At 43.2% G+C, this 24,912-nt stretch overlaps 1 protein-coding gene across 1 annotated transcript in view; it reads right to left on the reverse strand.

Moving 5' to 3' along the window:
- The window catches only part of LOC147440410 (putative peroxisomal acyl-coenzyme A oxidase 1.2), a 30,450-nt gene extending 20,840 nt beyond the window's left edge, over nt 1-9,610 (reverse strand). The window contains exon 1 of the mRNA XM_086530153.1: nt 9,342-9,610. Coding sequence (XP_086386279.1) covers nt 9,342-9,476 — 135 coding nt within the window. The 5' untranslated portion in view covers nt 9,477-9,610. The remainder of the gene's footprint in view (nt 1-9,341) is intronic.
- Between the last annotated feature and the right edge of the window lie 15,302 nt (nt 9,611-24,912).

Below are 24,912 nucleotides of genomic sequence, written 5' to 3' on the forward strand. Positions count from 1 at the left end.
ATTTTAAGGTGGCCAGGACACTTTAGTTTTTTTAATGAGTATGAAACCTACAGATATTAAAAACTCACTTATAGAGACTGCAAAAACATACAGCAAAACTCAGTTTTCAGCCCTCGTGCCTCTCTCCCACCGCTCCTCTCTCTCACCTGCTCGCACTCCCGCGCTCCCACCACCACCTGCTCGCCTTCAGACGCTCACGCCAACGCGTAGAGCTATTCACAGTACAACTTTTCGAGACCCAGTTTCGCGTGCAACCTTCAATTTTTCACACACTTTGCCATGGATTCCTCCAGCTCGCATGTGCAGCGTGATGACGCGCCAGGTAATGTTCAAATTCCATACACGCATGCTCTATACACATGGATTACAAGTACCTTACAGAGCTTCGACCAACGTGTTACCACTCTGGAAAACACAAACATTCAGACGAACATTCGCTTGGCCTCTCTCGAAGGGGTCGTGCAAGGGCTTAGTTCCCGACTTACCGCTCTGGAAATACGGCTTGGTCGACGACTGCGCGAATTTCCAAAGGTGAAACCCACCTCCAGCAATTGCGGACGCAGATTGCTGCTTTTGGGCGTTCACAAGGTGGTCCAACTACCACGATTCCGTACAAAACTACGAATTTCTCAGGGGAGGAGAAGGAATGTACGGAACTGGCCGTAAATAATTGGCTGCACCAGTGGACCACGTACTTCGACCTCCATGGGGAGCATGATGAACGGAGGATTCAGACGATTCCTCTTTATTTGCGTAGTAAGGCCAGCTTACCTGGTGGCGTGATATGACAGAGAAGCCTACGACGTGGACCGACTTCTGTGTGAAATTCAAGAGGGATTTCGCCAAAATGGATCCTTTGAAAGCTTACACCAAATTGTAGTCTTTCGATGAAAGCTCTATCTTTTGATAAGTATACGACAGCTTTCAAAGAAGCGCTCACCTTCTGCAAGGTGGATTCCACGCACACTGTGCACATGTACTTGTTGAATTTAAATGAAGATTACCGTTGGGCCTTAATCAAGGACAAAGCCCCGAATGACGTCGAGGATGCAGTGGCAAAGGCCAAGACGTTCCATTTGATAAATGGAACGAACTATGAGAAGAAAAGAAGTTCATACCATCAATCCGTTGAGGGCGCTTCGAAGAAGCGACCCCGATTCCAGCACAAGTCCGAATCACCGCCGAGATCTTCCCAGGAGAAGAAGAAGGCCAAAAATGCTTCAGTTGCTAATGCAGTTAAGAAGGGGGCTTGCTTCGGATGTGGCCAGACGGGTCACCAAATCAAGGATTGCCCCAAGAAGAAGACAAAGAAACCGCAAGGTCCTTCGGTTCAGATTCACGAGATCTCAAGTAACTCTGATGTCATTCAAGTTGAAATCCATCATTTAGCGCACAGTTCATGCACTGATTGTACTTTTAGCACCGAAGTGTTTGATAAGCATGATCTTCTTCGTTTCCCGGAGAAGATCAATGGTCACGACATGACCGTACTCTTTGATAATGGAAGCTCACACAATTTTGTGGATACAAAATTGGTGCAGAAACTGAGCCTGCGGCGGCGGACGCGGGACAGTGACCATGAGTATCGCGTGAAGATGGCTCGTGGCGAGGATACGAATGTATGGAATCGGATAGTTCTAGATTTGTCGCTTGAGCTAGCTGATTACAAAGTGAACCTGGATTTACACATCATGCGCCTGGACAAAGCAGATGTTATTTTAGGAATTCCATGGTTTTATGATAAACAAGACTCATTGTATATAGACTATGTACATCACTCTCTTGTTTTTATTAAGCAGGACATGCCTTATGTATCTGTGTCGCTTTGTAATCAGAATTTCGTAAATAATGGTTTTGCAATACCGGTTGTTACTGCTTTGGAAATGTATAAAGATACAAAGTCTTCTGATGTTGACTTTTATCAATGTGTACCATCTGTTTGATTTGATTCATTAGTGCTCAATACTTCTGTCACCGAATTTCGTAAAAATGTTTCATGTTCTTCTGTTGAACTTGGGGATTCCGATGAATCCAACCTTATCCGAGAAATCATGACTGATTACAAGGATGTTTTTCCTGATGATCTACCTCCTGACTTGCCGCCTTCAAGAGGAGTAGATCATGGCATTGAGTTAGTGGCTGGTAGTCAACCCTTCTCAAAGCAACCTTGTCGGTTTAATAAAACCGAGGAGGATGAGATTCAGCGACAGCTGAAAGATTATCTCGACAGGGGTTTTGTTCGGCCAAGTAAATCCCTATGGGGAGCGCCAGTGTTACTTTCTCGAAAGAAGGATAACACTATGCGCTTCTGCATGGATTACAAGGGGTTGAATAAGCTCACTGTCAAGAACAAGTATCTGCTCCTACGCATGGACGATCTGATAGATCGACTCCATGGAGCACTGTATTTTACGAAGATAGACCTGCGATCAGGCTATCACCAAATACGGATCAAACTGGAAGATATTCCTAAGATAGGTTTCCATACGCGTTATGGTCACTATGAGTTTTTGGTCTTGCCTTTTGGTTTGACCGATGCTCCAGCTACGTTTCAGCAGATGATGAATGATTTGCTGAGACCATTTTTAGGTAGCTTCGTTGTTGTATTTCTCGATGATATCTTGATCTACAGCCGACGTTTATCTGAGCACTTGGCGCATACACGCTTGTTCTCGAAGTACTGAGAACTGAGAAGCTTTACGCCAAGGCTTCTAAGAGGGCTCCCTCATAGACCCCCTAATGGTGCTATTAGAGGGCCCTCCAAACAAATAAATTGTGCCTCATAGGGCTGCCAAAAATTAAACGGCCCTCCACCTAAAATGTTGCACAAAACTTTTAGGGGGTCCTTCTACCACCCCTTACATTTCAAAAACGCCATTATAACTTGCTATAGGAGGTTTACAAGTCAAAAGTAAGGGTGTGCTCTGAAATGGTTGGCACAGTCGACCTGCAAACTTCCTTTCAAAGGGCATATGGGCACACAATAAGATTTTACAAGGGCCCTCCAAACTTTAGAGGGCCCTTTTCTAAAATGCTGCTTTAATATGTGTATGGGGGAGCGCTCTAAATGTGAATTCTTTAGGAAAGAGCTTTTGTACTTGGGTCACATCATTACTCGCGATGGAATTCGCGTTGACTCTGAATAGTTGGATAAAGTGCCAAATTGACCCATTCTGAAGAATGTGCGCCAAGTAAAGTCCTTTTTAGGCTTTACTGGATTCTTTCGCAAGTTCATCAAGGATTACTCTAAAGTTGTTGCCCCACTTACACAACTTTTAAAAGGAGGGGTGAAAGGGCCGAAGACTTCAGGTCCTCACCGTAAAGGTAGTCCCATGTTGTCTGGAATGAGCGTCTCGACGAGAGCTTTCGGACACTAAAGCACTTGGTGACTACTGCGCCAATATTGCACATTGTGGATCCTAGCAAACCGTTTGTGGTTGAAACGGATGCTAGTGATTATGCCATTGGTGCGGCATTATACTAGCATCCGACGTCCTGTTGCGTTTGAAAGTAAGAAACTTTCTGACGCTAAGATGCGTTATCCAACGTATGAGAAGGAGCTTTATGGCGTAGTCAACGCCTTGAGGAAATGGCGACACTACTTGTATGGCTCTACCTTTGTTGCATGGACAGATCATCATTCTTTGCGTTGTCTGTGATCAGGGTGATCTCAGAGGCCGGAAGGCTAGATGGGTTGAGCTTATGCAAGAGTTTGACTTTGAGATCCGTTATAGAAAAGGATCCAGCAATCGAGTTGCCGATGCACTCAGCCTTGTCTATGGCTGAAATCTCGACGGATTTCTCTCTCTCCGAGGGCTATGTCGTTCCGATGGCCATTTTGGCAAGATATGGAACGAGGTCGAAGCGGGGTATGACTCGCGTACAAGCTTGGGTGATCCGGAGACCCAAGTGAGTCGTGTTGGAGAGGCGAGACAACGACAATATTCCATTAGAGGTGGACTATTGTTCAGAAATGGTAAAGTCTGCGTGCCAGAAATCGATGAGGTTCGACAAAGAATTTTGTGCGAATGCCACGATGTTCCTAGCGCTGGGCACCCACGCATCCAAAGAACTTTGGCTTTGGTCAAGCAATATTTCTATTGGCCAAGAATGCGCTCTTACATAGAGAGCTATGTGAAGAGATGCGCTCAGTGTCAGGTCAATAAGGCAGAGCGCCTTGAGAAAGTTCGCCTGCTACATCCAATCCGCCAGAGTATTTCCATGGACTTTATCGTTGGTTTGCCAAATACTAGTCGGGGCAATGACGCCATTGGGATTGTGGTCGATAGACTCACAAAAATGGCAAAGTTTATACCAAAAAAGTCAACTATAAAAAGCCATGAGTTGGCGGTTTTATTTGTCGATCAGCTTTATAAGTTGTATGGTCAGCCAGAGGATATCGTCAGTGATCGAGATACTAAGTTCACTGGCCGATTTTGGCGAGATGTGTTTGCTAATCTTCAGACAAAGTTGAGTATGTCGTCTTTTGACCATCCCGAGTCTGACGGACAAACTGAAAGGATGAATCAGACATTAGAGGACATGTTGAGAGCCTATGTCTCTCATAGGCAGTCTCATTGGGAAAGGTATCTTCCACAGTTAGAGTTTTCCCTTGCTTTTGCTATTGGATTTAGCTCGTTCGTGGTCGAGTCACTACTTATGCTAATCAAAAGAGATCTCCAAGGACTCTAGATGTGGGAGAATGGGTCTATTTAAAGTAAAATTGAGCGAAGCCAACGTTGTTGTGCTCATCGAGGAAAATGTATGGCAAGATATGGAAACTAAGTATATTCCTCAAGAACCAGAGGCAGTTTTAGATCATCGTACCCATCATTCACGCCAAAAAGCTTATGACGAGTACTAATTAAATGGAAGGGTCGATCTGAAAGGTTTGCTACTTGGGAAACAGTTAGAGCTTTGAAAGCTCAGTACCCCCACTTTCATTGATGAGGACATCAATGGTTCTTAAGGGGGGAAGTATGTTATGTCCCGCTCATGGGAGAGGGGATCTAGCCCAGAGGCCATCGAGATGGGCGTCCAATGTCCGGGCGGACGTAGTGTGAACACGGCCAGTGTGGCCAGCCATTATTATAAAAGGGAGGCCAAGGCCTCATTTGCAGCTATCGACCCCCGCTGGCAGAGTGCCAGTGGTAAGCCCGCGAGGCTAGGAGTGCGCGAGGTCACCTCGAGGAGGTGAGGCCGGGTGGTATGGGATGCTCGGTCTTACAGGTGCACGCCTACGTCCTCGGACGCTGCCCCAACACGGGGGAGCTACCGGATGGTGTCTATAGTCGAGTGGTTCGTCGAACGCATGTCTGTAGGCGGTCCATGTAGCTGGGAGATCCACTCCCTTCGTTCGTTTCAACCACCATGTTCGAGCATTTCCTTTAAGAAAAGATACAACCCTCCTAATCTTGGAGGTGCTCGGAGTAATGTCCTCCAGAGAAGGCTATGTCAAACTGCTCGATGAAGGCTAAGCCCTCGGAGCATCTCGAAACCCAAAAAAGGATTCAAATTCAATCAACTGTCCACCTTCTTTGAATTCTTTTGCTTTCTTGCTTTTGTCTTCGAGAAAGTCATATTGGTTGGCTCTGTAAAAATGCTTCTTCTTTGTGTCTACTCTTCTCCTGTTAAATCCGTTGAATCTTCTTCGTGATCTCCTCCTGCATCAGCAGATGCAGAAGAAGTCGACTAATTCTTGTTGGAATCCATAAGTGTCGTGAGAAAAGGATCGGATCTCTTGCTAGAAGAGAAATCGGCCGCACTCTGATACCACTCTTAAGACTTGGACACCCCAAGTCAAGATTCTACCGCGACACAACAGAGTTTCACTTCAAAACAATTCACAAAAGACAACACGGCCCGGTGTAGTTCCGTGCCAAGAGGTATTGGCCCCAAAGACTGGCACCCCTTCGGTATCTGTTTTTATATTAATCTGTGTGCAAAGTACAAGAGAGTCCATGGGTACTCACTCTCAGACTCTGCATCCAGATGCTCTGAGAAGCGAGTCCCAAAAGGAATTATTTATTCTTACAAGAGATGCCCATAAACAGAGCCCCAAAAGTTAAACTCAAAAGCTTCTCAAACTCAAAAGCAACTATAACCAAAAGCTGCTAAAACAGCCAACGTAATTTCCGAAAATCCGTACGTACTGCCACGTCAGTAAATCAGTGCATTTTGTGGAAATCTGCCACGTCAATAGTCAGCGAAAATTGTGGAGATCCGTATGGCACTACCATGTTAGGCGCATTTTACGGGCAATCAGCCGTGTGTGTGTGTCCGAGGACCTGCCACGTCACCAGTTTGTGACAGGCTAGAGCTTGAAAGTCGAGACTCGAGAGGGTACAGCTTGAGCCTTGGCACTTGAAAGCTTGTGTGCATTGTGAAGGTAAGGGGTGGGGGGAGGGGCATTTTATAAGGGGGAGGCTCACAAGATAGAAAACCAATATCTGAAAATCTGGCTCACAAGATAAAAAAACCAAAATCTGAAAATTTGCCAGTCCTGGACAGTTTCGGGCCGGCCGTTCCGAAACTCCACAGATTGCCCGAGGCCTAGAGCACCATTCCGGCGTTCCCCCCCTCCCTAGATGGCATTCCCCGTTAACTATGCTGCTACTACCATTTGCTCCTGCACAAGAAACTACTAGCAAGGCATCCACGCGGGTACCTGTTGCTAAATGGACTATTTTCTTATTTTCTTCAGTAATTTCTTTTTATTGAAATTAGGATATTTAAATGTGTCCACTTGAACCGGTAGATTAGGAATTGTAGACCTACTTGAATTATTAAAAGCCATCAGGAACGGACAACTCTGATGCGTCATATGATGGGTGACATTAAGCATTGTGAAGAGGTTGTACCGTTAGTTCGGTAGGAGAGACCGGAAAACGGATATTCTTGCTGCGTCACGTGATGGGGTGAGGGGAACATCGAAAAGGGATATTCCGTTGGTCTGGCAAGAAACCCGAACTAGAAAAAGGAATACGAGTAAAGACGCAAGCATAAGAATAAAGATGGGTTCTGAGGCATCTGAGTAGAGAAGGCCCGCACGAATTGTAACTATGCTCAAGCATTAATATAAAAATAAATACCGAAAGGGACGCCAGATTTTGAGGCCAATACCTGGAACGGAACTACGCCGGGCCGTGTCGATTCTATTTTAAATTGTGATAAAGTTTGTGAAGTGTTTTTAGGTGATTCTCTCATGTGTCGTGGCAGATTTCCGATTTGAGGTGCCCAAGTCTGTTATAAAACTACATCCTCGAGACATTGTCCATAACTGCTCTTGCAGCCTGACAAAACACTAGGGCCGATTTGGGAAAAACACCAAAGCGCAAAAATGCCAGGTGTTCTACTGCCGACGAGCTCTGCCTACCCAAGGGGCTGCCCAATGAGGGTGCCCCACAAAGAGCTCTGTAAATCAATGTCCAAGAGAGGGATCCCCCTCCCCCACGGCTCCCTATATAGGGAAAGAGCCAAAATGCCCAACCCACTCCTTCAGCTCGTGACCTACAAAAATAGGGGCTGAAATGAGGAAATGGGGGAGAAAGGGCAATATAGGCCCATAGGGCTCAAGGGAAAAAATAGGCCAAAATACCTGTAGCCTTTATATGGCCATGGAATGAGCCAAAACCCCGAGCTAAACATGGCTGGACAATCCCGACATGAGAAAACTACCTCACTCTAGCTAGGCACACCCACAAAACAACCCTCACTCCCTCTCACCTGTCCCTAGGAGATACCAGGACCGACTAGACCAATCTAGAGAGATGCCATAACTCTTATAGAAGAAGGAGCTGAAATACAAGAGTTGAAATCACATAAAGAGAGTAGATTGACGGTGTGGACCGATGTGGTCAAAGAGTATGGGGAAACACTAAAAGGATAGAAGTGGTGAAAAGGCAGATAGTTTGGCCTTCACTTTTTTCTCCTAGTTGAAATTGGTATCCAAGAGAGGACCCCGCTACTCGCTATATAGGAACCTCATAGCACATGCAATCACTAATTAACTTAAAAAGACTAGGAGATTCATAAAATACTTTGAAGTTGAAACCTCAATCAAAGTAACATGTGGACAAGAGTGTCTGATTTAAGTCTTAGACACCTAGTAGAAAGCATTCGCCTTTGAAACGTTCAAGAGAAGTTTCCAAACGTTTTGTAAGTTCATAAACTAGTGAGACTGCTTTGAAACTTTTGCGACTTGTTTCATACGAAATGTTTTGAAACTTCATGGCTACATGCCCATAGGAAAGAGGTAACAAAACGTTGGACCAAAACGTCAATACATAAAATTCAAGAGAAATTCATTGCCCAAAACAGCTCGACTAAAGACGGCTCAACTATGTGAGCAACGGCCAAAAATTTGAGGGACATTTCAGCCAAGGTTTCATGTGAGGTGTTTCGAACTAATTTTGGAGTTTCAAGGTTTCACACTTGCCGAAACGTGTTTCATGGTGACTGTGGACCTACATTCTAATACTCCAAAGAACATTCACCCTATAAAAACTCATAGGTCTATATCAAAGAAGAATAGAGCTCTCCTCCATTTCCAGGATATGAATGTGGAATATTGACTTCCTGAAAACAAAAAACCATGAGCAGGGGCCAAATATAGAGTCTTTGACAACACCAGCACTAGAGTATTTCTCCCTCTACTACAATTGTCTTCGACAGATATCAATGGTCATCAACATAGGACAATTGAACTCGAACAATTAACTTAGTTCATTTGGCGACACACACAAACAGAAGCTGCTTAATGTTTGTCAACAACTTTTTGATCAGTGAGCTATCTTGTAGTCCAACTATATTTGATCGGATGAAACAAGTGCCAACTCCTAATTTGATGAGAGTAACACCAGGGAGCTGATAGCAAAAAGGGTTGGTTCAAACTTTCAAATCATTGAATAATACAATGGCAATCTTCTTTCAAATATTTGCAGGCTTCAACCTTGTTCTTGAAACTATTTGCAAGAAAGACAATCACCATTTCTATGGACTGATGAAGATGTTGAAAATCAAGCTGCTAAGCATTTGAGGGCTGTTCAGACGAAGGCGAATGGACTTAGGAAAATATGGAGCCGCCAACCCACCTAACGAGGTGTCAGACTATAACAGTCCAGATGAGTAATCATTAGTTTTTCAACACTGATTTGAGAAAATTTAGGATTGAGTAACAAATTTTTCTTTTCTTCCAGTTCTAATCAAACAAACGTAGATCCTGTCGAATTTTAGACAATCACGGGCAAAGGTCATCAAAGTCTCTCTCTCTCTCTCTCTCTCTCTCTCTCTCTCTCTCTCTCTCTCTCTCTCTCTCTCTCTCTCAGTCAGACAGGACTTACAGGATCATTAGCTACAAGATGCGCCATGCGCTGCGAGAGGTGAAGCTGCTCCATACTGCCTGCCCACACGACTTTCATGGACTCTACATCAAACTCCGCTTTTCTGCGCTCTTGGGCGAGTGTATTCATCTCCATCTTCCACACACACACACACACACACTTTTCTCGCTCGCGGCTCTACTGACTCCCCGCCCTGCACTTCAAAAGTAAGAACGAGCGACGTTTTTCAAGCCTCAGTACCTCTGTTTTTAGTTGGGCGATGAAAAGCAGGTGCCGTCAGTGCTGGCGTCAATTTCGTGTTCTACTATGTGGAATATCCTCAAAACTATTAGGGAGTTTAGGGCCCCGTTCCCCCATTACGTTGACAGATGAGGGAGAGCCTCTTACATATGATGCCATCTCGGAAGTCTCGAACTCTATGTGATAGTAGCCGCGTCCGAGGAACTAAACATCCAAGATCTTGCCCATCTCTGCAGATGTGGGGATAGTGGGCAGCGATATAAGATGCGGTAGTTCCGGTGCCATTCACACTCGTCGGCCCTTGCCGTCCCGTCAATGCGTCCAACATCGTAGGGCGTGTATTCTCTGAGCTACACGCTGCATGAAAAGCCAACTGATGATAAAAGGCACATAAACGTTGGAAGGGTGACGGGTGACGGAGAATTAGGATTCGATTCCGGAGAGGGAGCCTGAGAAACGGCTACCACATCCAAGGAAGGCAGAGTCATCAATTATGACCTGCCGCATGTTGTGGCTAGGGGTTTGCAAAGCTGCCTAGGCTACATGCTCTCTTTAAAAGGAGTCACGCACAAATAAAAATAAAGTTAGATCTTATGTACGATGCGCTCTAGCCCATTCACAATGTTTGCAATGCTTCAGTTGCACAAACAAGGAGGCTTGCACGCTGATAGACAAGTCACATGACCTTCTTTAGAATTGAGCGAGTTGTCCTCGCCGTCCGTTACCAATTGAACAATCTTAGAAAGGAGTAATAAGTGCACGTTTCGAACGCTTCAGCTGCTTATGTTGTACTATTGCAAGCCCTTGGCATGTGACAGGGCTCTTAGAGGACTTTCTTACTAAGAACTTTGAAACTCATAGAAATATAGAAAGAGATAATGCAAATTCACGCCGGATCACGATGCAATTAGTACCAATAACACAAAGGGGTGGTGGAGGTTGAGGACAAGAGTGGGAAGTATGGCTTCTATACACAGAGAAAAAAACTCGAGAAGACCTCCTTGCAAGAATGGACACTTGCACACACGAACTGGTGTCTCAACCTTTACAAAACCACTCATGGGTGGAGTCAAATAGGCGGGAATTTCCACTTGCACACAAGAACTGGTGTGTCAACCTTCACAAACTCGCTCACGGGTGGAGTCAAATAGGGGTGCCTCGACATGCTCAACAAAGTTCGACTCTACAACAAATGCCAAAAGTGGGTGAAACAGTATGCACAAGCATTTATTCTCTCCCTACATTTCTTGCATGTTTCCATAATCCATAGCTCGCGTTATTTTCACACCTTTTTGGGGCAAGGTTAAAAAAAGGGCGCTAAAAGAAGGGAGAGGGCAGATTCAAATTGAATCGCTTAAAGAATGTGGAAAAGGAACATGCAAGTAGATGCACAAAAGACACTAAATTTTCATTGGTTAGTTTAGGGAAAAAGTGGGTATTAAGAGCACCACTAGTTAAGGAAATCACTCCCTTACCACAACTCAAATCAAATAAGCTTTTTATGTAGTTAATTTGTTTGAATATCATAATTTTACAAATTACACTAGTTCATAACGAGGGTCGGCTCTCAAGCACATGGTTTTGGAATGTGAAGGGTGCTCCTTTGTTGAAAATTGGCAAACTTGGCTTTCTTTGAATAGAGTAGAGAAATGAAGAAGCATCTTCGAGTTTCTTTCTAGTTTTTCAAACTCATCATGTGAGATCCCTACATATATCCAAAAAGTAGGTGGCCAAAATATGAGACCCATAGTAGGCATCCATCAAGGAGGTGCAACAGCTAAACATCACCATTTGAACAAACTCTACATATCTTGATTTGAACAAACTCGAATGCTTGAGTAGGTACATATGCATCAAATTAGTGTTGAGCACGTTGAAAGTGAGTTCAAAATCAAGGTATTGTGTCAATTGTGTTGATAGACATATTGCTAAAAAAGGTAGTGAGCTAATCTTTGAAGTTTGTGGTAGAAGCAACATTGGAGTATGGTAATTGTTGTACTATAAGAAAGGGTTTTTTGTGTGAATGAACAAAACAAGATAAGGAATCTTGAAGACCCACTAGGCCCACTGAAGTTAGAGGGGGATGAGAGCTATGGGGAGCCGGTTTAGATGAGTGCTTAGAATCACATCATTTTTGTTGTGTTTTAATATAAGATCGCATTGTCCATTATACACACATAATCACAAATACCATTTATGTTACAAAGAGCCCCACTTAAACAACAAAGTGACGGTCGCACATTGGCATTTTAAAACAAAATAAAATGAAAAATTAGTAAAATAAAGACAATAAAGTAAAGGGATCCATTGACAAACTAATATAAAAGAATACTTTAATGCTTCCATAAGAAAGGTCGATCTAATAAGCATAGGAAATAGTAAAACAATTTAAAGAAATGGACCTTTATGAGGTCTTTAAATGAAAGAACTCTTTCACAAATTCAAATATTAAGAAAAATTTCATTGAGTCAATACTTCACATCATGGGATCAAACTCTTATGAATGCACTCCTTAATCCCTTGTTCTCTAAGGCCTTTTTGAGCAGGTCGAAAAAAGAAAATGAAAGGACAACAATCACTAGGTCACAAGGCAAAAAAGAGTGGACAAAACCAGTTACTCTATATTTTGAAAATTGAAGATAGAGTAGCCAAGTTAGTAGATTGATACTTTTTGTCATCTTTACAAATTAAGAAATTTCTTTAATATTTTTAGATATCTAACTAGGTTGATTTTATAAGATGGTAAATTTCATAAAATGTATCCACCTATCCCAAATGATTTTTTCATATTGAACTAATCATTTAATATAGGGAGATAAATGGGAACAAGAGTTAGGATACAGATATGTGATGTTAGACCTATCTCAGTAAGGGGGGCAGGAGGAGGGATACTTATCTCTCAATAGGGGTCCAAAAGGAGACAGTCTACCAAACAGCAATGTGCATATAATGGAGCTTAAAAGACCTTAGGGTTAGCTTCATTAAAGACCTCCAAAATGAAGTGTTAAAAGTCCTTAGACCTAGGACCATTAGGTAAGACTATGGCCAACTTTAGGTGTCATAAAATCTAATATCTAGCTAACCCAAATGATTTTCTCATATTAAACTGATCATTTAATGTGGGAGAATAGACGGGAACAAGAGTTAGAATAGAGACATGTGCTTCTAGACCTATCTCAATAGGGGACCAAAAGGAGAGATGGTTGCATCTCAATAGGGGTCCAAAAGGAGACGGTCTACCAAAGAGCAATGTGCGATAAGTGCTTCTAGATTTATCTCAACAAGGGACCAAGAGGAGAGATGGTCACATCTCAATACGGGTTCAAAAGGAGGTAGTCTATCAAAGAGCAACATGCATCTAATGGAGCTTAAAAGACCTTAGGGTTAGCTTCATTAAAGACCTCCAATAGTTAGTGTTAAAAGTTCTTTGACCTTAGGAACCTTAGGCAAGCTAGGGTTGAGCTTGAGGTGGGAACCCGACCTAAGCTTGAGATGCTTGTCATGCTTGCTGACTAAGGTGCTTGAGGTGCTTGTCATGCTTGATGACTAAGGTGCTTGAGGTCCTTGTCATGCTTGATGACTAAGGTGCTTGAGGTGCTTGTCATGCTTGATGAGTAAGGTGCTTGAGAAGCTTCCCATGCATGGGGGGGTAAGATACTTGAGTCAAAAAGAGACCCTACAAAGGAGGGGGAAAACCCCAAAGTAAGGAGAATCTTTGACTTAACCTCCCACTCACCCAAAGGGCACCCTTTTCTCAAGGGGCACATGGGACACATGTCAGACTCTCCCTATGCTTAGCCACATGGTGTGCTTGAATGCTATTGGCTAGGCTAAAGATGGGTCCAATGAGCTTCTAGTTCCATTCAACAAATATCTAGATATTTTCAAGCTCTCTCTCTCTAAGGGGTAAGAAGGACATTTGTTCAAAGACTACCCATGTACTTGAAATGCATGGTGCATATGATTGGCTAGGGGGAGAGGGGTCCAATGATCTTGAGGCATGAGAAAAAAGTAGAACTCGCCCCAAGCAAGCAAGGGGTGTGCTAGGGGGTATACACCTCTCACACACTCATTTTGTGGATTGATTCTCACTTGGTGAAAGTAGAGGAACTCTACCTCCTTCTCCAAGCTTGTGAGAAGTGAGAGCCTACACCAACACTCTTGGCTATGGAATGCAAATCCAACCAAGAGCCATGCTTCAATGCTTAAACTTGCCATCTTCATTACTATGCTATTATATATGCTAGCAAGAAGAGTAATGATAAGTGAGAAACTATTTCTTTCTCTTATGGAACGTTTCTTCTTCGTCTTCCCTACCCTCATTCCCCGCTAGCTCTCTATGCGTGTATGTCGCACGTGTCAATGCAAGGAACTTGCCGATACACTGTGTGAGAGCCACAAATGGCTCCAAGCACACAACAAGCATAAACTAGTAAGCTCAAAGATGGCGATGGTGTGTCACTCACCGCTCTACACTTGCTGTCGTGGAGGATTCCTCGCCGCGAAGAAGAGGGAGACGCCGCTACGCTGCACTCAACCGCCTCGCCGACGTCGTGCTGCCGCAATGCTCGATCGCTCTCTCTCTCTCTCTCTCTCTCTCTCTCTCTCTCTCTCTCTCTCTCTCTCTCTCTCACACACACACACACACACACACACACACACACACACACACACACAAGGAGATGAAGAAGAAGAAGATGGAGATGGAGCAACAGTACTCTTCAATTGCACAAATGAGAGAATAAGTGAATTTTAGGTTTTAGTTGACTTTTATATGAGCTTGCCCCATTCACACTTGGGCGCCTATGCTTAGCCAACTAATCCCTTGAATGTTCCAGTTAGAGTGCGCCTCTCATCGGCAATCACTCTTACCCTTTTCCTATTGGACCAACAAGTCCGATACATGACTCTACCAAATAAATAATACGGCGTCCATTTTTGGTGATAGGAATGTGCGTGATGGTTAACATGCCCCCCTTCCTGATGTATATTCCGTCCTCGGAATCTATTGTGTTGAAGCTCGTTCATCGAGGTGGAAGAGCATTTGAGATGAATGTCATTAGCCTTCCTCAGTCACTGCAAAATCAAACAACATTGGCATAGTAATTGCATTTTCATATACAATTAAAAAGCATATGCAATTTTAGGCAGACAAATCGATTGGTAACAGAATTTTAAACCATTTGTCAACAATAAACATTAAATTGCAATATAATCAAACGTATAAACAGTTGTAAAGGTTAAAAAAAATTAAACAAGTCTGGGGTCGCTAATTTAACGGTCGAAAGGCACTAAAGATCGACTATTAATACCATGGATAAGCTTTTTAATTTTCTCTGGTCAATTAAGTTGTTTAATCACGAGAGCCAAGTATTTCATGTTCGAGGGCTAACTAAAGGCTATACCTAGAAGACCTTGTAGTTAAGCTACAATAAAAGGAATTTCTCATGAAATCATCGCCTGACTGATTACCTTTTCTTTGACCCCCAAAGTCTTTTCATAGTGATTCAATTTTGATGTGCGTGCTTATTTTGTATGCCTTGGGTTTTTTGATTTTCAAGGAAAAGCGCCCACACTGGGAACCTCTAGGGCTCTAGTACCATAGGCGATACATGTGAGTGGAGTACCAAATCAAGCTAAGGTTTCCCTTCCAACTTAAGATTTTACATTGTGGCACTTTGATTTTTTGTTTGTTCGTTTTCAACATTTTAATTTTGTAACTTTGGGGGTCATATAACATTGTTACCCTCCCCACTCTCATCACACTAGTAAACTCCCTTTATAATACTTAAGCTAAAGGTCAATAGGGACTAAGCCCACTAGGAAGCCCTAGTACATTTCACACAATGCTGCTTAAATTGGATTAAGAACCTAAGTAACCATTGATTATTAGGAAGGTATTCCCCATGGTATTAAGAGAAGATCTCTAACACCTAGCTTGGTCAAACTAGCTTAGTTGGGCTGCTTGATTTTTAAACCTAGACAAGTGATTATGACAAAAAATTATATTGAATTTAATGTTTGATACAAATGTGTTGAATATTATGCTACCAATCACAATTAAAGCAGACAAACATGGATGCAAAAAGATAAGGGTCAATGCTAATGGACAAGAAACACGTGTTTGTGTTGATGGTCGTGCTTGATTTGAAGTGTGAACGAGAGAAAGATTCCATGAAGATCCAAATCCTAACAACAACAACACGTTCCTGTACACACGAGGGGACACAAAGAATACCTCTAGGAGGCACATCATTGGGAAGAAAGAACTTTGCTTATCACTAGACTCTAAAACAGAAAGAAACACTCCTATCGTACTAATCCTACCTACCCTCCATCACTCAAGGGATGAGGATCAAAGGTGTTTTATGAAATAGGTTTCTATTTCAGTGTACCGGATAAGAATGTGTAGGTCTGGGTCAATGTTTTAACTTTTATTGTGCACACTCGATTGCTAATTGCTCTTGCTCTTGCTCTTTACTAGTTTTTTGTTTTTTTGTGAGTATAAGGCTTCATATCCCGGGGGATTCACCATGGAAAATGTATCGCACCACGTAAGTGCAGGGGAGGGGGGTTCTTTTACAAGTTATATAAGCGTATAAGTTAGGGGTAGGTCCCCAATAATTTATCTCCCCCAAGCTTAAAAATAAGGGAGGGGATCATATTTATTGGGTGGGGGGGGGGGGGGGGGGGGGGGGGGGGGGGGGGGGGGGGGGGGGGGGGGGCGGGGGGGGGGGGAGAAAAGGGGAAAATGACAGAAAGTTTATGTGTTTCAAAATGATTCCCAAAAGAGTTTTGCCTCGAACTTGTTAGTCAATAGCTACAAAGATACATGTAATTAGAACTAACACTGCTTTGTATTAGTTTCTTGTTTTCTGATTATAGTTCATTTGTTGAGGGATGAAAGCTATAAAGAGTTTGTATAGATGCAAATTCACATGGAGAACCTAACACAACTTTATAACCATGTGTTTTGAGTAATTTAGATGGGTCAAAATTGGATGAGTAGCTAGAGTGCAGGCTAAAGGGGCACATAGTTTGAAAGTCAAATTAAAACACATTGAGGGTACATATAGTTATCAATAGAAATGGTTCCTTAGTACGTGTCCAATCACTATGTTGCATGCTCTTTGACTAGTTTTACTCAGTTAGATCATGTGAGACCTAAATTTTATATGTAAGATAGGGGTATGACAGTTTTCCACATTGATTGTCGTATAAGCGTAGAAAAGGGGGTCATATTCCCTAATATGAGTCGTATATAGGGGTTTTATCAAAGTTGTCCGCTCGCAGGTGGCGTCCTGTTTTGTATATAGAGTGAACCCCCGGGGCTTCATATATACATTCCCTAAGATTGGGAGATTGAGAGGTTAGAGAAATAAGGGTAAGAGGGAAATAATTCAATAGGCTGACGTGAATGAAGACTTCTCCCCTTCCTTGGGTAGGTCATACTGTTTGAAATGTGCTCATCACCCTTTGTAACCAATTGTTCCAGTTGGTAATAGGTGAGGATTCTTGCCATTAGTTTTCTATTACCTTAGGTGCCTCATCGAGTTGCAAGGGTGGTAAGGTACTCTCACAGGATTGAACTTGAAGTGGTTCATCAGGTGTCATAAAATCTAATATCTAATATCTAAACAACCCAAATGATTTTCTCATATTAAATTGATCACTTAATGTGGGAGAATAAACGGGAACAAGTGTTAAGATATAGACATGTGCTTATAGATCTATCTCAACATGGGGCCAATGGTAAAGGGGCCCAAATGAGAGATGGTCTATCAAAGAGCAAGGATAACAAATGGAGCATAAGACCTTAGGGTTAGCTTCATTGAAGACCTCCAATAATGTGTGTAAAAGGCCTTTGACCTTAGGTAAGCTAGGGCTGAGCTTGAGGCACGGGAACCCGACCCAGCTCGAGGTGCTTGTCCTGCTTGTTATGCTTGATGATTGAGATGCTTGAGATGCTTGAGGTGCTTGACATGCTTGAGATGCTAGGGTTGCACTTGAGGTGAGAACCCAACCCAAGCTTAAAGTGCTTATGAGCCAAGCTTGTGGTGGGAAATGGGCCTATGCATAAGGGGCTTGAGGTGTCAAAAAGTCAAAGATTCAATCCTTACAAGGAGGCAGCAAGCCCTACATGAGGGGGGATGAGAGAGAACACCCACACACTCACACAAGGTATGAATGGTACAAAGAAAGCAAAAGGGACACTTGTCAAGTTCCTCCTCATGTTGCCCTCATGGTGTGCCTGAAGCCTATTGGTTGGCCACCCAAGAGGTCCAATAATGATTTAGGAGATTTAATTAATTGATTTAGCATTTATCTAGCCCTCTCTCTCAAAGGGGAAAGGGGGACACTTGTCTCAAGGCTACCCTTGCTTCTTGTAATGCCTCCTGCTTGTGATTGGCTAGGCCTGGAGGGGTCCAATGAGCTTCAAGCATGAGCTACAAGGGGGGGTCGAGCCAAGAAAGCTAGGGGGTTGCTTAGGGGGTATACTCACCCACACACACTCACAAACACTCTCATTGTGTGCTATGCAAAGTGCAAGAGCTCCCTCTCCTTCTCCAAGCAAGTAGAGGTTGAGAGCCTACACCAACACTCTTGGATATGGAGTGCAAATCCAACCAAGAGCCATGCTTCAATGCTTAAGCTTGCCATCTCCTTTCTTCATTCATTGCTATGTATTATGTATGCTAGCAACAAGAGTTATGATAAGTGAGGAACTAATTCTTTCTCCTACGAAATGTTTCTTCTTCCTCTTCCCTACCCTCATTCCCTGCTAGCTCTCTCCACCTTCGAAGGTGTTTGAGGTCTTGGGACTGAGGCTTGGGATAGTTAAAGCTTTCTTCAAGTTTATGTTATGTTTGTGATGCATGAAGCTTTCCATCTTCATTGCATCACCTAGGTCACAAGGAACACAAAGATTGTATTGTAACAAGTCTCTCTTAATGGGATAAATCATAATACAAATGCCTATTGGAGGGGGGACCGGCTCCACATAAATCCAGTCCTCAACTATTGTCATGTTCTCTAATTCTCTCTCTTGCAAAAGTATTGTTCATGCCAAGTTAAATAATTGCTATGATTATGTTGCTATCTTCAATTATGTTCACCCGCTATGCTCACAAAGTCATTTCTCAAAAGTACTCTCATTAATTTCCGCTACTCTCAAATTAAATAGGCCAATTTCATTACATGAGGTGATGCTTGAACACTGGGAGATGTGGATTCCTTTGTAGATTTATGGAGGTCCACTATTGTAGGTGGAGGCTGTGGAGAAGCTTTTACCTCTATGGATGCATTACATGAGGAGCTAGAAGCTTCATGGGACTCCCCCCTTCCTGAGCTAGGTGGAACAAATCGTTTTTTCTTTGGTACCCAAACTAGCTCGGGAGCGGGTGTGTAGCATTCTGTGATTTTTTCTTTCCGCAATCATTGATTTGTTTTGGAACTACGGGATTGGGCTCACATGGGTTAGGTGACAGGTAAGAGCACAATTTACGTTTTGGCACCCAAATTTGATCATTTCCTTCATAGTAGCCTTGGGCTTGCAATAGTTTTTTAGGAATCCAATGCAACATTTCTTTACATTTCTTGGGGCGAGTGGGACGTCTCTTACCAGGCTCTTGTCTTTGAGTACTAGCTATGGTCGCTAAAGAAGCTTGAGGGACCCACTTGTATGTTTCTTCATTATATTAGGATGAGTCTTGTCAGAAGCTATATGCATTGCTTGTAGCATATTTAAGGGTACGTGCATTTCATCCCCCTTAGGTGTTACCCAAGCTGTCCCCATGTTTCCCCAAGTGTCTATGGTTGCTGCTAGGTGGACCCAATCCACATTGTCGACTCAGTCATCCTAGGTGGTACATCCATATAAGGAGAATCTTCCTCAACATCAGTGTCCGCTTTACACGTGTAACAATACTGCAATGGGGCCGAGTGAATTGTGGTGTCAGATCTATGATCAATTATAAACATGTTTCCTAGAGGATGTGCTCGATCAGTCACAAGATCCACTCGAATGACAGAATCTTGGAACTGCAAGTAGACATGGTTTTTAGACCAGTCATGCACCATTGTTGCTTCCCTCATAAAAGGACGTCCTAAGATCATCTCCGATGCCATAATGTGTTTGGAGAAATCCATAACAATGAAGGTAATTCTTATTTTATGTCCAAAGACCTTGATCTTGAGATCTTCTAGCATCCCAATAGGTTTAACAATAGACCCATTGGCCATCTTCACTACTATGGTTGTGGTCGCAAGGTGAGGTCTTCCCATAGTTTCCCATCAATTTTTAGTCACAATGCTAACCCCAGTGCCACCATCAAGGATTCCCTTCATAGTTAATCCCTTAGTAGTGATTGGTATGGTCGCATTGGATTCATCACCCTCAAAGTATTGTCCCAACTTGTTAACAGGTACTTCTATAACAAGGTTCTCATCTAGGTTGGGTTGTGGATCTAAGTGTTCCTCCTCTATTGGCATCTCCCTAGCTCCATCCATTTGTGCAAGTTGTGGTAACCCAAACTTCAGTTCTCCATTGAGGAAGGCTCGAAGAGCTGAACTAGCTCAAGGTCTTTATATAGTTTGGACATGATGGTGGTTCTAACTTCTGAAGACATGAAATCTATCAATTTGGCAATGTTTAACGACACCTTTTGGACTTCAGTCCCTTAACGTGGGAAAGATGGGATCTCCATTTCTTCGATAGGATCAAGTAGTCCCTCTGTAAATATTCTTTCCATCAAGAAGTGAGTACGGCCACTTCCCATGACTTTAAGTCACTTTCTTCTTGGATGACACTAGGTATGGCTAAGGGTCTATGGACTTGGTGAGGTTGTTGTTGTGTAGGGAACACGGTGTCTATAATTTGGATCTGCCTAGGTGCTGGTTCTAGATCCCTTTGGGTATCTTCTACCAAACTCCTTAAAGACTTGACTCGCTCGATCTCCTCTGTAGGGTTTGGATAAGTTCCTATCTTCTTCTTGGATCCATGCCTTTGTGGCTCATGAAGATCTTCCTTGTTGGTTTCTATCTTAGTGGTTGTTTTGGTCTCCATGGTTTCACCTGAATCAGAATCTTCTTCACCGTCGTTCATATATACGGGGTTGTCACCAGTCCCTATGTTGGTCTTTGAACTGGGGTCTGACTTCGCTGCTTTTTGCATCTCGTCCTTCGTGTTTTCTTCTTTTTTTGAGATTGAGCAATTGATGCCGTGTCTCTTTCCTCAAGAATATAATTTTGTTTTTGGAGCATCGATCATGTGAGTACGTTTACTGGTACCACAGGTGTACTTTGTGATGGCTCCTCGGTAACTTCAATCAAGTTTAATGGCGTGATCTTCGGTGCATTTGGATTATTTGGACATTGGGCAATCAAATGATCTATCCCACATTGATTACACGAGTATCGGCATTGTAGACCTGCGTGCTTGATTGGTTTGCATTAGTGTGGCGTTCTTTTGTAGCCTAATAGGACACTCGGCTACACGATGTGGACCTCCACACTCATAACATTGAAGAGGTGGTCTCTTAGCAGTGTAATTGATATTTTGGCCTCTTGCCGCAAGAGCAGTTACTTGATATACAAGTTTGACTTGTCCCCAATAGTCCTCCATGTAGTATTGTGGACTTTCTTCAAGCACATCCATCCCATAGGCAATATTAGGATCTATATCTTCCTCACAGCCTTCCAAACAAGCAATAGATGACTCATAACCCACTTGATCACGGAAGTGATTCTCAGATGTGGTGGTTGCGGTCCTAGCACTGGAGGTGGTAAGGGTGTTGTTTGAACAACATTTTGGGCCCTAGGGACCATGTGTTGTGTTGTTTGTTCAAGAGGTGGGGCTGGTATCAATGCAGGCACTCGAGGTGTGTCTATCCATGCTAAGGTTGATGTTGGCCATCGCACGCTTAAATACTATGCAATCCTTAGCTTGATGGTCGTACCTCCCACAGGCATTGCAATTCCCATTGAATTTCACTCTAAAAGTAGGACATTCACTGGTACTATGCGGACCATAGCATACTGAGCACCATTGTTGCTCCTTTCTTGGATACATATGATTGTTTTGCGAAGCACGCTTGTCTCTAAGACTCTCTTGAATAGCCTTGGTGAGATCTTCTAAAGTCATCTAAGATATCTTTAGCTTCTTAGAAATAGGCTTTAGGGTCATTGGCTGATGCCCTGATGCTTGCGACCTAATAGATTTAGGCTCAATAGACACTCTTTCTCCTTGAATCATTAAATTATCCTCCAATTGGATCGCATTGGTGGTGACTACTTCCCAAGTGGTGATACCTCTAATGACTAGGCCATTGTAGATATCCTCATGTCGTAATCCCCTAATGAATCTATCAAGCAATTGATTATTATTGAAGCACTCATTTGGATTACAACGAGAATTCAAATGCTTCAAGCGACTAGTTAAGTCCTAAGAGTAGGGTAAATCGTTCTTTCTTCCACCCTTAGGGTTCTATACCAATCCCCTGCCTTCCCACTTAAGGTTAGGCTTAAAGCATTACTCTTATGCAGGTCATTGTGTTCTCCTAGAGAATCGCATATTTGTTCAAACTCTTCGATATGCTTTCTCACATCTCTGTCTCCACTAAATTTTTGTGTGAGCTTGGCTATTTGTACTGCCTTACTTCTAGGCTCTCTATCAGGCGCGTTACACATATTCTCAGCAATAGATCGACCAATAGCTTGAGCAAATGTTGCCAAGTCACCTAAGTGAGCAGGCACCGTGGGTGAAGGCGCTCCAGAGACTACATGTGGAGTAGGTATTGGCATTGGGCTTGGCGCATAGGAAGCCCTTGGGTTCCACGTTTGGTATGATGGTGTGCCATGTGGTGGCCCAAAGTTCATATGTGTGGCCCTAGGCATAGCAGACGTCGGATGTGACATGCTAATGCTAGCCGGTATGGTCCCATGGAAATAAGAACTTGGGCGTTGTGGTTATGGAGCATACGTAGTTGAAACCATGGGAGGGGTAGGGACTACATGAGTATGAGGACCCATGGGTGTATACGATTGGTACACACTTGTAGGTATTGCTGCTGCAGTCATTGAGCTACCATGTAGTGGTGCTTTACCAACAAATGAGGTCCATGGCATGTTTCTCGGCATGCCCATCATTGGGGTAGGCATGGTAGCCGTGGTGTCATCAAGGGAAAGATGAGCTAGACTTGGAAAGGTAAAGCTATCACTTGTGGGCGCAGATTGCACTGAGACCCCTGGCGAAACAACATATGGAGGATCCATTGGACTTACCGAGGGAGTCTCCATTTGCGATAAGGTCGGTTGTTTAGCCTTCCCTGTATCCAAGAATCTCATGAGACCCGTTGAAGGCATGTTGATCCCCTTGTTCTGTCTCTCTAACTCAATGACCCTATGGATGACCTCACAAATGCTTTGTTGTTGATCCTCCACACTAGTAGCACCCATTGTGGATTGTAGGACATCTAACCAACCCACGTGATAGGTGTGACCTATGTATAGGTTGGTCAAAGTTTTCGTTTGTAGTTCGTACTCCTAGTTCTCATTTAGGAACACTCCATCTAGGATTGAGGTGCTAGGGGTGTCCTTTGAGCTAGATGCTATGTTGCTCTCTATGGGTTGACCCTTAGTGGTCGCTAATTCAAGAACACTCGATTGCTCTCCTAACAAGGATATTGACATAGGGGCTTTTGCTTTTAACTCTCTTCGTTGCTCCGCCTTGCGTAAGCTCTCCACTTCCTTTTCCCTGGCCACAATGATATATCGCTCAACCTCTTGCACTTCGGCAAGGCTTCTACCATCGGGTAATATGACCTCGGAGGGGAATAGCTCTGAAGAGTCAGGAGGTGCAGTGAATGAAGTATTCACGTGCACATTCTCTAAGGGCATAGGGTCTACGTTGGTCATGAATGGAGAATTTACTTCCCCACCCCCCTCATTTACATCATTAGCTCCATGTTCGGATCGAGTGGCTCTACTAAAGGTTTCCTTCAAGCAGCTAAGCACGCTCTGCCCGGACCGCGGGCCCATGGCATGCATGTCTTGGCTTCAACTATTAGGATTAGGCATTGGGAAACCCTCCATGACGTCGTAGTCAGAGGAAGAGTCACTAGCCGCTATGTTCGGGTCTTGGTTTGTACTACCTTGGGTCTCCACCGAGGGCCCGAAACCTAAGGTAGGTGGATATTGAGAACTCGCGTAAGTTGAAATTATCTCTAGTTGCTCCATCTCTAGCACACGACCAGAGCGCACATGCATGTGCCTTTTGCACCCTACAAGCGTCGGCGAATAACCTCGAAGGTTAACCGCTTACTTTTTTAGGTGTCCGTTTTCACTCGTTTTTTTAATGTTTTTCAATATTTTTGAATGATCGATTTTTTGACTAAAGTGTGTGATAGCTCAAAATGAGTGTATCACTTAGAGGGTCGCGGTGTGCTTTACAGCACAACGTTCGGTCACCTCAAGTTCCGTTGGTCCTCAAAAAATCGATTTTTAGCTACGTGTGAGGCTAAAATACGTAATTTTAAAGGGCGACTGAGGCCTAAGCCTGTGAGTGAGCTTGGGCTTGGGTCTCAGCTTGGGTTTGGGAGATATTCCCGATCCCGGTCCTACCTTTTTTTTTATATATAATAAATTTATAAGGATAAGGTCGCTGCGGCCTGTGCGCGAGCACACACACATTCTACCTACCTACTTACAACTAATACACCTACTGTTACACACTAACACACTTCATTAGCTCTCACAGATCTACTTCCTACTTACTATACTTTGCATTACACATAACTAACAACGTTAATACTAAGACATTACCACAGAGAAACACAGTAACCTTTCAAAACTTCATTAACAAAGAAATACATAGTAGCAACACAAAATCCTTCTTCTCAACACATACACCTTCCTTCCCTATCTTTCCCAAGTGATTAGTTGGCTAAGCATGGGTGCCCAAGTGTGAATGGAGCAAGCTCATATAAAAGTCAACTAAAACCTAAACTTCACTTATTCTCTCATTTGTGCAATTGAAGAGTGCTCTTGCTCCATCTCCATCTTCTTCTTCTTCATCTCCTTGTGTGTGTGTGAAAATCCACCGGTGGATTATGCCACATTGTTTCACATAACATTTTCACCCCAATGAAGTCTATATATGGTTGATTACCTATTACCTAACAACAAGGACATTCCCCAAAAATGTAACGTGATCCAAACAAAGAGCCATTGAATTAGAAGCTCAAGACTTCACATTAATTGAAAATCGACTTTACAAGAGAGGGAGGGATAACCTACTCAAAATATGTATAACCGTCAAGGAGTAACCTCTACA

The sequence above is a fragment of the Adiantum capillus-veneris genome, chromosome 15, assembly GCF_014529385.1.
Source record: "Adiantum capillus-veneris isolate H3 chromosome 15, ASM1452938v2, whole genome shotgun sequence".
Lineage (NCBI taxonomy): Eukaryota > Viridiplantae > Streptophyta > Polypodiopsida > Polypodiales > Pteridaceae > Adiantum > Adiantum capillus-veneris.